A 16,366-nucleotide genomic window follows, 5' to 3' on the forward strand; every position below is an offset into this window, starting at 1 on the left:
GGAGGAGGAAGGATGCATACTCTTCAGGCCACATTCCCAGGGATCCATTTCTTCCCACCAGGCCTCACCTCCCAATATCACAACCAGCTGTAAATTCATCAGTAGACTAATCCAGCGATAAGCATCACATACCCATGAACTCACCTCCCAAAAGCCCTATCTATGAGTGTATGAGGCTTTGTGGGGACATCCAGATATAGGCCATAAAAATGGATCAGTTGTTTTGGGTCCTGTCCTAAGTTTCCTGAAATGACCACCTAAAGGTCCTGGGAAAATGATGATGAAAGAGCTGAGCAGCAAGTTAGTTATCATCTCCCATACTGTCTTCCAAATTCCAAGCTGTCTTCCAGGTTATAAGAAAAAAACTAATAAGGCAATAACCATTCTATTAGCTTTTTCTATACATTTACCATTAACATGCAGGACATTACTCATCTACATATGTCTGATGTGCATTTCTACATGTTATATCCATGTTCTGCTATCATGCACATAGTCTCACTTCTGTGATCAGTTGTTCATTTCTATTGCTTCTTTATACTAGATACACACTCATTCTTTCATCAAATTTTTAATTAGTCATACCCTTTCTCTCAAATATCAGCTACTATACTTAGAGTGGGTATGCAAAGATTAATAGGACAATCTTAATCTTATTGCAGCTTAGAGTCTTGTGACCTCACATAAAGATATTTCTATTAATCTCTCCTCCAGTCATCTCAGTCATCTTTTTGCATGGAATGGAAAACTCCAATCAGACTTCCTAGGCTGAAAATATTGCATTGTTCTAGGTCCCATGTTGGCAAGGAAAAACTTCCACAATATAGAGTTAATTTCATTATTATTCCTTATCATCATAATTAGAAATACCTCATCATGTTCTAGCAGTTATACTGGGATACTCATACTGAGCTGAAAGAAATATTAGGGCAAGTAGATGACTGCTATATATTCTGCATGTGGGTGTATATATGGTACCTTATTAATTATTCTAATTATTTTAATCTCATGGTCTAAAGAGACCATGATATATAAATTGGAATTGAGTGTGTTGGTCATTATAGTGCGCAGATGGTCTTATCTTTATTGGTTTACAAAATTATTATAGATTTAGATCTAAGTTTAAAATTCTACATGCCAAATTCTAGTACAAATTAAAGAGGTTTTTTAAAGTAGTAAAATACTTATTTTTAAGAAATGTCAACCAGTTCCTAAATCTGGTTTCTGGAGCTATTTTTTCAATGTCCCTTAGAGGGACTTTTAACATTACATGGCAGGAGAGATCAGTGATTTGTCCAGATTGGATGCCAGCCAGTTTGCCAGCACTGCGGAAGTATTCAGCAGACACATCCCTGCTGAGATACAGATGAGAAGAATGAATGGCAGTGAGGTACCCAGATAGCACCTGTTCATCAACTTACATTGGAGGCAACAGACAAGGCAGGAGAGAAGACAACCTTTGATTAGTAGTAACAACTGTGGCAGAAAGATTAGCTTCTAACCCCACATTCACACACTACAGTTTTTTATGTGAAGGCTCCATGTGGTTCTCAGATATAATTGCAAATAATAGGTTTTCATTTACATCAATCTACCAAAAGAATTTTGTTAAAAATGCATGTTTATAAATGGAAATGAACTGAATTTTACCGAGAAAGGTTTGACTCTCAACATCAGAACAACACAGGCTTTATGCCTTATAATATTTTCTTTGGTGATGTATTTAAGTTCTTCTCTTCCACTTCATTTTGATTTTGTGTTCATCGGCAACCATTTGAATCCAGATTCAGCTTCTTAGGTCATTTGATGTAGTGTCAGAATACCCTCCATTATGTTCTGTGGTATAGTCCTAAGAAACTATCATATTTGAAGAGATTGACAATATTGACATAATATGATTTTTCTGGATTCACAAAGCTGAGATAACTCTAGCCCTAAACTGGGTTAAGCCTTCAGAAGAGGGATTTCAACCTGTGGAAATTTCTATATGGCTGATAGAGCTTTCTCTAAGAAAATGTTATATCATCTCTATGTGATGATGGGCCACTATCATTTTCAAACAGCTCTAGCATTTAATTATTTTCCTATTGAATAATGAGACTGTTGCTAAACTTTTGGTAGATCATAGTGCTTTGCTGATGATCTTGCTTGCTTTGAAGACTTCTATTAAAAAGCATAGAGCAAGGACTCATTTTTATCCACAAAAGGTGCTTTTCTTCTTTCTTAACTTTCTATTTTATATTTCTTTTTTTTTTTTTTTTGGTATCAGGGATTGAACTCAGGACTTTGTGCTTTCAAGGCAGGTGCAGTGCCACTGAGCTAAATCTCTGGCCCTCTATTTTATATTTCTTTCCATTCTGTAATTTTAATTCATTTCTTTATTTTCTTCAGGACTAATTGCTTATGCTTTCTTCTCAGTATACGATTATTTTTATTTTGGTTCCACCTTTCCTCCAGTATTTGATCTTTTGATCATGTGTATGTTTTCAGTGGACACCAGCCACTAAGAAAAGAATCAAAGCAGGAAGAAAAATTTACCTTAAAAATCTAGCTTACATGTACATTATATAAGGTACTAGTAGGGTTTTTTTCTAAATAAATATTGATGTTAGCACTATCTTACCTACAGCTCAGTAAATACAATACTTTTAGAGACAAGAAATGTTGATGTTCTTACCTCATTAAAATACATGACTTACTGCATGAACATACTTTTAGAAGTGGAATCCAAAATTCTCAAGTTCAATACAGGGATTATGTCAAAAGAAGAGCAGCCATGAGAAAACAGATCTTTGGCTCTTTTGCACCTCTCAAGAAGGGGGCTCAAAGTCAAGTGGTGAGGAGTGAGGTAGGATAGAACAAATAAGGAAAGTAGGAAGGAGACAAGAATATCATAATTTAAAAATTGTACTTTTAAGAAGATTTCAGAACACAATCAAAGTTACCCGTGGCTATACATATCTACACTTCTTAGGCTTATTTATATTTCTTTTTTTTTCAAAATCTGTTAAAAATACTAGAAGCCTATAAATTAGCTTAGTTGACAAGTAAAGGTCAGTAATCTGACTTTAAGATAGGGAAACAGAAACAAAGTTTTCAAGAATGTTTTTAGGCAAAACATCTTAGATCATCCATCTTAAAAAAAAAAAAACAAGAAATAAAAATTAAAACAATAGAATGGGCCTTGCCTTTTTCCTGTAAAATGAGCCACTAACTTTCTAGTGTGTGGACAATCACTTTTTCCTATAAATAAAGCTCAAACTTTTTATAGATTCATAACGTTCACAGATTTCTATCTCTAAAACACATGAATATTTTCAGCTCCAGAATATAATGTGCCTTTCCCTTGATAGCCCCACTCTATTTCTCAAAATTCTGCCTAATAAATCCTTTTGTATCTCTTTTAAAAAGAAAGAAAAAAAAGGAGAGAAGAAGAAAAGCAGATAAATGATTCTGCACCAGAAAAGGGCAAATAAAATTTCTCAAAAAAATTCTTGATAAGCTGTTCTCGATTTCAAGTCTTCGAATTAGACACAGTTTGCTCATTGCAGTGTATTTATACTCTTTAATACATTTGTTGAGCAATGCTTTCATGGCTATTTCCTCTTTCTTACTTGGTCTCACTCAAGAAAAATATCTACCTTTGGGAATCTGCTGAGAATACTGGGTTTGGCAAAACACATACTGTGTTTTAACCAAGTGTTGCCTCCCATCATGTTAAACCCCTGTGTATTTAAAGGGAATTTTTATCCTTAGGTCTCTGATATTTTAACCTTATACTATCAAAATAGCATCTTGAAAATGAAATGCTGCTATTTGAAGTTCAAGAATTCCCATAAGCTTTTTTTTTTTCCTGAGACTTTCATCTTGCAACCCATGTATTCTATTTATTCATCACCATGAAACCCAGATTCTTTTTGAAATGGGCTGAGCAGGGCACCTCTTTATCTAAGAACTTGCTTTAGTCTACAGGAGAGTTTTCTTGTATTCTGTCTTGCCTTCTTCCCCATCAGTTTCTCTCTTCTTCTCTTGGGGATTCTCTTCCTTCGTGTCTTTGAATTAAATATACCATTGCTTCTTTGCCCGTCACTGTAGTTCAGTGAGAATGGCCTTCCTAGTTACTGTCTAGAGAATTTATTCGTTTAGTTCAACTGTTGTGTTGTAACCTAATGTCAGTCTGAGCACAGGGAAGAAGGGATTGCTCAGTGTTAATATTCTTTCTTCTAGTCTAGGGTTAAGTCAATTGCAAATGGAGAACTGGATGGGTGAAGTGTTTTACATTGTTTCTGTGCTTCTCTGTCTTGTAACTGTCTTACCATCACCTCATGGCTCTTCAGCATTTGATCTCTGTTCTCCTTTCCCCACTCCCCTGGCTCATTTCCTTTGTTCATTGTATTCTAGCCAGTTGTTGAAATCCTGGCAGTGTTTCAAACATAACTTTGTTCCCCCTCCAGACCTTTGCATTTACTGTCCTTTCTGCTGGCAACATTTTTCTTTCTCATATTTCTTTGCTTGGTAAACTGTACTCATTCTGCAAATCACAATTTAAATGTTTTTGTCAAAGAGTGTTTTTTATGCCTACTAAATCTTGGACATGTTCTTTATTTCTCAAAGGCACTTTCTCATAGGACAGTTCATAATTTGATGTATGGAAAGATGCCCATCTTTATGTCATATTTCTGTTCTTTCCCAGGCTGAAACCTGCTCTAGAAAAGGACATGACTATCTAGCCTCTATTTAGCCTCTCACCGCATATCCCAAGCCTAACACACTGCCTAGGATAGGAGTGGTGTAAACAAATACTAAAACTAGTAAGTACATTCCTGCTTGAGAAAAGTTAGGTGATATGAAAACATGTAAACCTAGAGATACAATAAAATTATTTTATTATATAACTTACTAACACTTTGTATATGACAGGATATTATTTCAGAAAATCTAAATGTAGCTTATGAAAATATAATTTTGAAAGGCTGCTGAGCTTTCGGATTTTTTTTTCTCACAATTTAGGGAAAGCACAGCCTTATCAATAGAATTCTTCCTCCAAAGTGGCTGTCCTTTGTTTTAAAATAAGAAAACCCTGTGTGAGAATAATGTCTTTCATCCTGAAAGCCATGACAAGTATTAATTAATCCACAAAATGACATCTGGTTCCAAAAGGTAGAATCTGTGACTTAAGGTTTATCTGCAAAAGCCTGCTTTGCCCTCAAGCCACAATGACTTCCTGAGCTCTGTCCTCAAAATCTTTCCAGCTCAGGAGGAAGCAGATGATTCTGTGAAACCTGCCATAGGCTTTTGACTCCTGCAGGGTTATCTGTAGACTTGTCTTATGCTCCTTTGACAAAAATAAAGAAGATAAAGATTCACCGTGCTATAAACAGCATTCTTTTCTTTGAATGTTTCTTTATGGGGAAAAATGAAAAATGTCCTGAAAATAATTGGGTCTCAAAAATACAGTAGCTGTAATGGGGAATATTTAAGACTAGGAAACAAATGCATATTATTATACTTGATGTTTCATGAGTAAAGTTGTTGCTGTGTCAATACTTGCTGAGTAATCACTAGGATTCTTAGAAAGTGATTAACTGAAAGTGTATGGATTTATAGACCATGTGGCATAAATGACAACACTGGGCAGGGTACCAAGTAGTTTGCACTATGAGAATCTAAATCTCCAATTAGAAATTTTGGGGGCCAATATTTAAAAAATGTATCATTATTTGATCACAATGTTGATTACAACCAACTTAACAAAGGCAGTTTTAAGAGATGAAGCTTCCAAAGGGGACTTGAATATATGACTTAAAGCCCAGAATTCTTATGATTCCTGAAAAATGTTCACGATACTTTTCTGAATTTAAGAGATACATAGGAAGATAAGTTAGGTAGAACTCTTGAAGATATTGGCATAGGAAAAGACTTTATGAACAAAGCCTAAGTAGCACAGGAATTAGCACAAAGAATTAACAACTGGGATCTCATCTTATTAAAAAGTTTCTGCACTGCAAGAGAAACCACCAACAGAGCTAGGAGACAACCTACAATGTTGGAAAAAATTTTTAGCAGCTGTACCTCAGCCAAAGGACTGCTATCTAGAATATATAAAGAACTGAAAAAAATCAGACTCCTCAAATTCAAAGACCCAATTCAAAAATGAGCATCTGAAATGAACAGATGTTTCTCAGACAAAGAAGAAAAAGCAGCAAATAAACATATGAAAAAATGTTCAACATCGCTGGTCATTCAAGAGATGCAGATGAAAAGAGCACTGAGATTCCACCTCACCCCAGAAAGAATGGCTGCTATCAAGAAATCAACCAATAACAAATGCTGCCCGGGGTGTGGAGAGAAAGGAACCCTTCTCCATTGTCCGTGGGAGTGCAGACTGGTGCAACCACTGTGGAAATCAGTATGGAGATACCTCAAAGAACTAGGACTGGAAGTCCCATTTGACTCAGCTATTCCTCTGCTGGGTGTCTTCCCCAAAGAATTAAAAGAATCATACCACAGCGATATATGTTTATAGCGGCACAGTTTGAAATAGCTAAAGCTTGGAAACAGCCCAATTGCCCAACTGGAGACTGGATAAAGAAGATGTGGTTTTTTTGTAAAATTGGGTATGACTCAGCTATAAAGAATGAGAAACTAGAGACATTATAGCTAAATGAATGCACATTGAGGCCATACTTTTAAGTGAAATAAATAGGACACACACAAGCATAAATACGGAATAGTTTCTCTGGTGTGAGAAACTAAAAGTGTAAATAAGAATCAAAATGTATAATTGATAATGTGAAATAGAAAGAAAAGGTCTAAAGGGATAGGCAAAAGGAAAGAAGGGAAAGGAAAAAATATGAGAAAAGGAAAAAATGGAAACAAATTTTTGTAAATAGGGAGGAGTGGAAGGGTTGAAGGGAGGGCAGGGAAATGGGGAAAAAATAAGAACCAAGATACATCATGTACAGGTACAAGATCCCAATGATGTATATAACTGTATTGTATACCTAAAATGTACCAATAAACTTAATAAAAAAGATATATAAAATGAAATTTATATTCACACATTTCAGAAATAAATAAGGTTGAGGATGCATTTGGTAAATAGAATGAATAATAATAAATAATAACATCAAATTAAAGGATTTGTTTCAGTTTTTTGAAAAGGTTTTATTGTATATTATACTATGCACAATAGCCTGTGTTAGTAGGCACTGCAAAGAGAAACTACTGCAGGGACTGCTGGGTGACTCTGGAAGAAACACTCAGACCTGGAGGAAGTCAGGAGAGCTGCCAAGATGGGAGTGAGCACCCTGGCAGACCGCTGGGAGAAGCACGTGAGTCTCAAAAAGGTTAGATTAGTCAGATGTAAAGAAAACTTCTGCATTCTGGAAAATAATTTAGGTCTTGGTGAATGGAAATGTATAGTTTCAATTAATCAGATTTGTTTTAGGCAAATGTGTGTTTTTTGTCATTGCTTATTAGTATAGATAATTCATCAATATGAGTTCAGCACAAAAGTGACATTTCTGTCTTTAATATTGCATAAGAAACTTAATTCAAGGAGAGGTGTATAGGTGAAAGTTTGTTACAAGTGTTTATAAGACACAGCAAAATAAGTACTTATGGAAAGAGTGTATGTATGTATGTGTGTGTGTGTAATAGAGAAAGAGAGGCAGAAAGAGAAGAGAGAAAGAAACATACACTTCTGAACACAAAGAGATTTAGAGATTATAAAACAAAATCCTTAAAATGATTGAGTAGTGCTTCCTACAGTCACCTTTACAAGGCTATCTGGGCTAAAGTATTGAACACATAGATCTACTCTGTACTCACGTATTGTCCACACTCTGGATACAAAAATGACTTTTTAAAAAACTTATTTAGAATTGATGCTAGAGTTATTACATATTAGTGAATAAAAATAACAATGTTATGAAAAAATTAAAAACTATTTCTGAATATTTTAATAGTTTTACTAAAATTAGCCTATGTTTGATACACAGGCATCTGTGATACATTATGATTGCATAATGGTAATTGATTAAATTTGAATAAGAACCATAATTTGGAATTATAAAAATTATAATAGATAGCTTTCTGTTAAAAAATTGGAACATCTTAAGGTATATTCAATATAATTCCATATGATAGTGTGTATATATGAACATGAGTATAAGTGTATATGATTACATTCACCTAACTCTATTTTCACTCTAACTTCATGTTTCACGAAATATTTCAGAGAAAACATTTGCATGTTGTATTTTTATAAGGTATAGCTCTTCATAATTATTTTATGTACTTTGTTTACTTTGTAATTCAGACTTTATATAAATCTGATAGACTTATTTTATTCAGTGGACAACTACAGTTTATCAGGTTTTATAGTAACTCTTACCAATAAAATAGTGAATAAGACATACCCATCTCTTCATATAGCTTATAGTTAGGTAAGAGTAAAAGAAAAAGAAAGAAGCAATTTTATTATGATGCAGCTGGGAAAGAAGCAAATCAAGCTCCTATTTAGAGGCAAATCAAAGAATGGTTACTTAATTCAAATTTGAGAGTGAGAGAATTTCCCATAGAAAATGCTGACTTGCATAATTAATTTTCAAAATAAGATGCTATTATACCTAATTGCAATAATTAAAAATTGGTCTTTACTATAAATAGCAGCCATATATTTGTTGATATCTTCCATCAAGAGTATTACTTTATAAACATTCAATATCTTATTATTACATCAACTGACAGATATGCCTTTTCTGAAAAAAATGTAGTTACAAAAGCCTTATGAGTGGAAATACTATATAATAAAGAAAATATATGTCACAGTCTCTAACTTTAAGGCATTTATAGTCCCACCATAGAACAAGTCTGTTACCCATGAATTAAGACAGAACAGCACAAATCAGTGTATGAGCATATGCTGGGCTGAAAGAACAAAAATCATTATAGCAAATCCGAACTCCCTCAAGGGGGAGAGCCACATGTTAATCATATTATTCCTGGCTTGAGGGTATGTATCAAGAGTAAATAATAAATAACATAAATCAGGGACCTTAAGAGAGGTCTATAAATTTGCTACTATGGTAAACACGAAAGCTTTTGAAGATTTTGACAAGAGAAATGAAATAATGCAGTATGGCTTAAAGAAGGTTGGTCTGGAATTACTGGCCACTATCATGAGAAGGATATAGTACAGTGTGAGGGTGAGGTTGGAAGCATGTGGCAGCCTGGATGGTGGAGGATACATGCATAAGGAGAGTGGATGGATATCATATGCACTGAGGAAAACTGCTTCAGAAAATGAGGACATATGTAAAAGGTCACAGAAAAAATGGATCCAAAGAAAATGTGTTCCAAGCCTAGAAGGAATGTTTGCTAGTAAAAGAGATGGACTCGATAAAAAAAAAAAAAAAAAAAAAAAAAGATTTAGCAATGAGCTACTTATGGGTTCAATGTTATATATTTTCCTTCTGTGGTAGCACTGAAAAAGAAGTCAATTAGTGCTTGAATATAGAAGATAAAACAAAATATCCAGTTATAGTTCTGTGCATTATATAAGCTTACAATTAAAGAAAGCCACTAATATTTCATTGGCAAGCTCATTTCACACATTTAGGAGGTTTTTACCAGGTTCTAGCACTCATTAGAATCAGAAGAATGAATAATGAACATAGAAGATAGTGTCTCCACCCTTATAGAACTAACATTTGAATGGGATGACAAACTAATAAAGGGAAATTGTATGTTTGCCTCATGGTGCATGGCGGTAGAGTGTGTATGGAAAATTCACTAAGAAAGTCATGTGGATGGAAATGATACTTGTTTTTGTTTAAAGGAGATTAGGGAAGACTTACTTTAAAAAGTGCCACTAGAACAAAGATGTAAAGCAAATGAAGAAAGGGAACCAAATGAATTACATTGCAACAGAAAGGGGAAAAAAGCAAATGGAATGGCCCTGCAGAGGAGGTGAGATATGGACTTACTGAGAGAAAAATGAGCCAGGAGCAAAAAGAAAGAGATGAGGTCAGAAGGGTTGCTAAAACCTGTAAGAGTAGAAGCCAGGGAGGATTTTGTGCCATGGAGCAATATTATGGACTCAAAGTCTGTGTCCCCCTCAAAGTTCATATGTTGGACTCTTAACCATCAATGAGGATGGATTAGGAGATGTTACCTTTGGGAAGGAATTGTGTCATAAGTGTGGAGCCTATGAAGTGGATTGGAACCTTTACAGAGGGACCCCACAAAGCTCTCTCACTCTCTTCATGTCATGTGAGGACACAAAGAGAATGTGGCAATCTGCATCAAGGAAGGGGGCCCCATCAAACTTGACTGTTTTGATACCCTGATCTAGGTCTTGCAGACTCCAGACTATGAGAAATAAATGTTTGCTATTTATGTACCAGCCAGTCAAGGGTACTTTGCCATAGCAGCCTGAATGGACATAACAGCCTCTGGGGAAATCATTCTAGAAGAAGCTAACCCTGGTATCAATAATATAAGTGAGCTTGAAAGCTCACACCTTCCAATGAGACTCTAGTCCTGGCTGACATTTTGATTGCAATCTTTGAGTGTCCTTGAGCTATAGGACATTACTAAATTGTGCCCAGATTCCTGATGCAAGGAACATGAGATATTTTAAGTTATGTCATTTAAAGTTGCTGAGGGTTGGGGTTGTTTCTTTTTGTAGCAGTTGATCAGAGAATATAGTTCTGGAGTTAATTCATCACTCACCAGTTGTTCCAGTGGAGGAATAATGTCTTTCAAGACATGCTGTGAATGATTTCTTCTATGTCGAGATATCTACAAATACACAGAAAAATGATGGTTACATTATTTTTCTCTAAAAAGTTGTAAAATATTTTAAAAGGGATAATTAAACTGTTATGCACATGAAAATTATCATTTATTCATTCAAGAAAGTGAATAAAAGTAGATTAAAAATGAGGGGTATTTTAGATGATTATTTGAATAAAAGTGACTAAGAGGACTGGCTATAACTCCTCGTATCCCATATACGTTTCTGACCCTATGACTTTGACATGGCTCTCATTAAGTGGTGACATCTATGTTCTCTCATTTTGGATCTGGCCACACCTTCACGTCAGCATCAACCAACATATTCTGTAGAAGTGCTACTGTGTGAATTCAAAGGTTAGATCATAAAAATGTTATGCCTTTCCCCCTTGGAATTCTCATCTTGGAAAATAGTCACCATGTTGTGAGGAAATGGAAACACTCTGCACAATGTGACCACAAGAAGAAGTCTCTTAGGTCTTCTGGCTGAGAGATGAACTAAGGTTTTACCAGCCATCATCAGTCACCAATCTTGTAAGTATAGTGACTTCCTTACAATTTCTTCATCCAGCCAGGGTCTCAGTCTTCAGTCTTCTCAGGAGATTTCTCAAGCATCATGGAGTAGAAACAAGCTGTTACTACTGTCCTTTATATGACTTTCTTTTACCAGACTCTAAGGATAATAAAATCATAGCTTTATACCTTTTGTGTTTCAGAGCAATTTAAAATGCAGTAATAGAAATTGGACCCAAATATTTCATATTAGAACATGTTTATGAACTGAGCTCAGCTTTTTCAGAATTAATGTTCTACTACTTTTGATATCTTCCCCTATTATGAAGATGTAATGAAATATACAAAATCACATAATTGCCTTGAAACATTAAAGGGAATCTTAGTATTCTTTCTCATAAAGTAGCATCATGGACAAATTATATCATAAAACAAAAAGAGAAAGAATTTATTATTAAATCTAATAACTTAAAGGCTTCCATTAATAATACTAATAATACCATTTTATATTTAACATGAAGGAGAGAAGGAGAGGAAAGAGGGAAGGAAAGGAAGGAGAGGTGGGAGGAGAGCCAAGAAGAAGACCAAATGAAAGTGACAGAGGGCCAGAGAGACATATAGAGAAGCAGAGAGGAGGAATTAAAAAAATAAAGCAGGTCTGCATACGATATGTAGACAAGGAGAATGTTGTCTTTGGCTCTGGTTATCAGCAAAATGTAACTATCTGAAGGAATTAGATCAATGTCTATGAAGAAATGAAGGAAATTGCATCAGCAAACAGACCAGAATGCTGGCCTAAACAGATCCATTACACTGTACAACTTCAGGATTCCATGTCTGCTCCACAAAACTGGTTATGAATGGAACACAAGTCTGAGGATATGGTTTTCTGCACTGTCTATTTCACATTTGGGCTAGAAAGGAAAATCCAAAGTAAGACTTTCCAGAGAGCAGAGCCAGAAGCCCTAGAAAATAAGGGTCAAGGGAAATTCTTCTGGAAAGAAGAGACAGAGATTGTCTCTGCTGCCAGACCAGAAGTTTCAAAGGACATGACCAAGAGGATTTAATTATTGTTTTGTTACAATGATTGTTGGTGTTTACCATTTTTCTTTGTTACTAATGAGTATTTTTGCTTGAATATATTTTATTTTCCAGTTACTGAGTTCTTGCTCCATCACTTCCTATAAGGACTGGGACAGAGGGACAGTGGTAAGGTGGGACAGAGAAGTCATATTTCAAGTTCTAAATCAATTAACCCTTGAGAGAGTTCCAAGTCCTGTGGAAATAGCTATTTATCATCAGACAATCTAGAAATAGAGCTTTATGCAGCAACTGGATGGAATATTTGAATGTTTCCTCAAGGGGGTGAATAAATGTAGTTCTAAGTGTTGGAAGTGAGGTACAAAATGATAAAGGGTGAAAGGGAGGGAAGACTTTATACTGTCTTTCCTGGGCATATACTTACATCACCTTCCCTCAGCCTACCTTTTAGTTTGGGGTGGTCATTTGACTAGTTAAGACCAACAGGTATGTGAGCAAAAGCAATGAAGTTATAGTAGTCAAAGCTATTAAAACCAGGGAATGCTCCAGGTCCTCTTTCTTGGTACACTGGCTGGGAGTCAACATTGAGATGTTACTTTCTGCAGGAGGAAGGACTTGGGGGTCTGATACACCATGTGCAAAAAAATCAAACCTACAATTGAAAGGTTCACTTTGTTTTCATTACTAAGCTTTTCACTTTGGAATAATTTTATAGTTAGAGAAAAATTGTAGAGAGAGTTACTGTGGAAATTTCCTTCTGTTACATAAGTGAGAAATTCATTTCTATTTCTTGAAGCCATCCATACTTCAGATGATTTTATAGCTGCTAGCTGTCTTAGTTACTTTTCTCCTTGCTGAGACAAAATATCTGACACCCAAAGTTAAAGAAGGTTAGATTTACTTGGCTCACAGTTTGTAGAGGTTTCAATTCATCCAAGGCAGGGTGGTATGGCAGAAGGGCATTGTAGAGGAGAAATAGCTCATGGCAGGTAGAAGGCAGAAGTCAGAATGGCACCAAGGGACAGCTTCTTTCTGTCTCTTTTATATATTATTTAGGCTACTTGGTTTAGAGCAGGTGCCAAACCAATCAGTGGGCTAATTTAGTAATCACATACTCCTAATCCCAGTACCTTTAATCCTAGCATTTCACCATGCATTAATCCCAGTATCACACACTCTAGATTCAGGCACTTCTGAAAAAGCCCCACCTATGACCACATGAGGCGTTGAGGGGGATGTCTAGACACAAACTATAACCATATACATCTAGACACAAACTATAACTATAAACCCTAAAAAATGATGACTATAGTTGATATTCAATTGATGCTAAAATGAAAGGTCTTAAGAATTATCTATTTGGCATTTAATCCTCTTAAAAATCAAGAAGTCATTTTATACTGTCATACATTTGGAAATCACTACCCTTAAATATTCAATATACTAAGATTTATAACAACTACTGAAAATTTAATATGTTTTATATTGAACTTTTATATTTATAAGGGTTGTAGAATTCTAGGATGGGAGGAGTTTTTAAATTTTATTTTCTTGAAACCTAACTAGATTTCTAGCCTTGGGGTTAAGGTAGTTCTCTGGCATGTGAAATACCTCAAGCTTCACATGTTATAGAAAATGGTGCCAGGTAAATATCTCTACAGTATGGCTGAATGGGCATTTAGCTATTCATCTAAGTCAGCTAGTCTCACCATTTCTTTTATGTCCAAATACATGGCCTATTTTGTCCATTATTATTTTATTTTGGTGGGCATAGTGGCTCATCCTTTAAGTATTACCTTCCAATGTACCAATAAAAGAATGTAATACAAAAAAAAAAAGTATTACCTTCCATACATCTGTGGAACCTTTTTTCTAAAGCAATGTTTCAACTTAGGTTGTGTACATATTGTCAAGCATACAAGAAATTATTTTAACTGGTGAGATTTTAAATTTGAATTATTACTTATAAAATCTTAAGTTTTAATACAAAAAACTTTATCACATCAAAGCCATTTGCTAGTGATATGAATACACATTTTCCTTTAAAATAAAGTTATTTTGGTTTAAATAATAGAAATTAAAACTAGTATCTTGCATAAAATATGGAAAAAACTCACATAGTATTTGAGTGCCTGAAGATTGCAATATAAATTTTAATGAGAAGAAACCAGGACAGAAATGACCATCTACTGAACACATACTTATTTATTCCTTGAAAGATCCCATTGGATCTATAATCTAAGAATTCAAATTGAGAAATGATACAAAGATACTATTATCTGCTGATATTTATTGAATAGTTATTTGTTGCCAAGTATTGTTCTATGTGTTTTGCATATATTAGCATATTTAATTCTCACCCAAATCTTAAGAACTCAGTAATACTACTCTGTTTTATAAGTATAGAATTACAAATGGAAACAGTTTAAACAATTTAAAAAAATCCATAGCTAAGACAAGGCCAGATGATACATTAGCCTCCATCTAAGCCCTCAACTAGTCTGCTTTAAAATTCATGGGAAACTACAAAGCTGAGATGCCTCTGTGTGCAGAAAGAATGTTTCTAAGTTGGAAACTTAAAGAGAATCAAACTTACAAATTTGTACACGTTTATATGGGAAGACAGAAATCAGGTTTCAAATCTATTACGAATCATCTTAATATTCCTTTAGGGAAAGTAATCCTGCTGATCATTCCTAAATCAATAACCTAGCCAATATATCATGTTCAACGAAGTTATGAAGATGCTGAGAAAAGGGAACTTTCATCACTTGTCTTTTGCCCTAATATTCTTCTCAGTAAAACATTAGGTGAAGAAATATGTTACCACTCCAAATTAGATTATGCTGACTGAGACTAATGATTTGGGAAATTCTGAATCCAAAATAGCTTAATTGCCTCCTATGGATATCAGAAAATATTAGGAATTGTAAATTGTCCCTTTTTTTTTACTAAGTTTATTGGTACATTTTAGGTGTGCAAATTGTCTTTAAAAGATATACTTAATTGAAATAATAATTGGAAAGAAAACGTGGGGTCAACTAAAATCTCATGAAGTAAGCTTGAAGGGATAAAGACTCTTGTAAGACATATTACAAAAGACAGAAAAATTTAAGATATTCATATAAGCATCAATACATTATTGTTATTAACTGATAATTTTACTACTATAGAAGACCATAGAGAAGAAAATGGAGCTTAAAACATTAGGCATTCTTGTGTTTCATTCATTTTTAGCTAAAAACTATCTCATGCTTACTACCCTCATATGTCAGTAATTTATAATAGTAGATACTCAAAATATTCTTGTTTCTGTTACAAAATATCACTACTATTAGTATTTCAAAGAAGTACTTCATTTTATGCAGTCCTATTCTTTCTCAAAAATTTTAAAACTTTTAATTGTATCTGATATCAAACATGGTATTTTCTTCTGCAAGTTGATTGAAAGTAAGTTTCAGAATCTGGCAGTACTGTATTAATTCCTTTTCATGTTTGGTGGAATTGTTAAATTATTATTGAATTTTGAAAGCTTGAATAGCAACAATAATTTTAGTAGTATCTTGATAAAACTTTATTTTTAAAAATTATTTCTCCCTTAATAATTGAATCATTTCTCTATTATTTTATACATCTACTTTCTTTTTTGTTTGCAAATATTCTTAAATAATGTATAGATCTTTATCATAAACATAAGTGGATATATATGTTTACCAAATATTTAAATTGTTCATAGTCTCATTCTTTCACTAATTCCTATAAATTGTGAAATGTTATCTTCAGTATCATTTTATAATTTCTCTTTCAAACTGTCATGAATTTCTACTGCTCAATTTATTTGTAATATTCCAGTAATGAGTCCTTTAGAGTTCAAAGTTTCTCAGGTATATATACTAAGAATGTTACTTCAGATCTCTTTTGAAGTGACATTATTATGTCTTAAGCTGTTTTCTGCCATCTGCATCTTAAGCTCCTAAGCTTTGATAATAAATACTTAAATTAATGGTAA

At 34.2% G+C, this 16,366-nt stretch overlaps 1 protein-coding gene across 2 annotated transcripts in view; it reads right to left on the reverse strand.

Annotated features, from left to right (window-relative positions):
* Arhgap15 (Rho GTPase activating protein 15) overlaps positions 1–16,366 on the reverse strand; it is a 609,508-nt gene that overhangs the window by 527,510 nt on the left and 65,632 nt on the right. For both annotated transcript variants that reach the window (XM_021237176.2, XM_021237181.2), the window contains one exon: positions 10,741–10,809. In XM_021237176.2, the coding sequence (XP_021092835.1) occupies positions 10,741–10,809 (69 nt within the window). The remainder of the gene's footprint in view (positions 1–10,740; positions 10,810–16,366) is intronic.

The sequence above is a fragment of the Heterocephalus glaber genome, unplaced genomic scaffold (genome assembly GCF_053883595.1).
Source record: "Heterocephalus glaber isolate CG9 unplaced genomic scaffold, H.glaber_assembly_v1.0 deba00000347, whole genome shotgun sequence".
NCBI lineage: Eukaryota > Metazoa > Chordata > Mammalia > Rodentia > Bathyergidae > Heterocephalus > Heterocephalus glaber.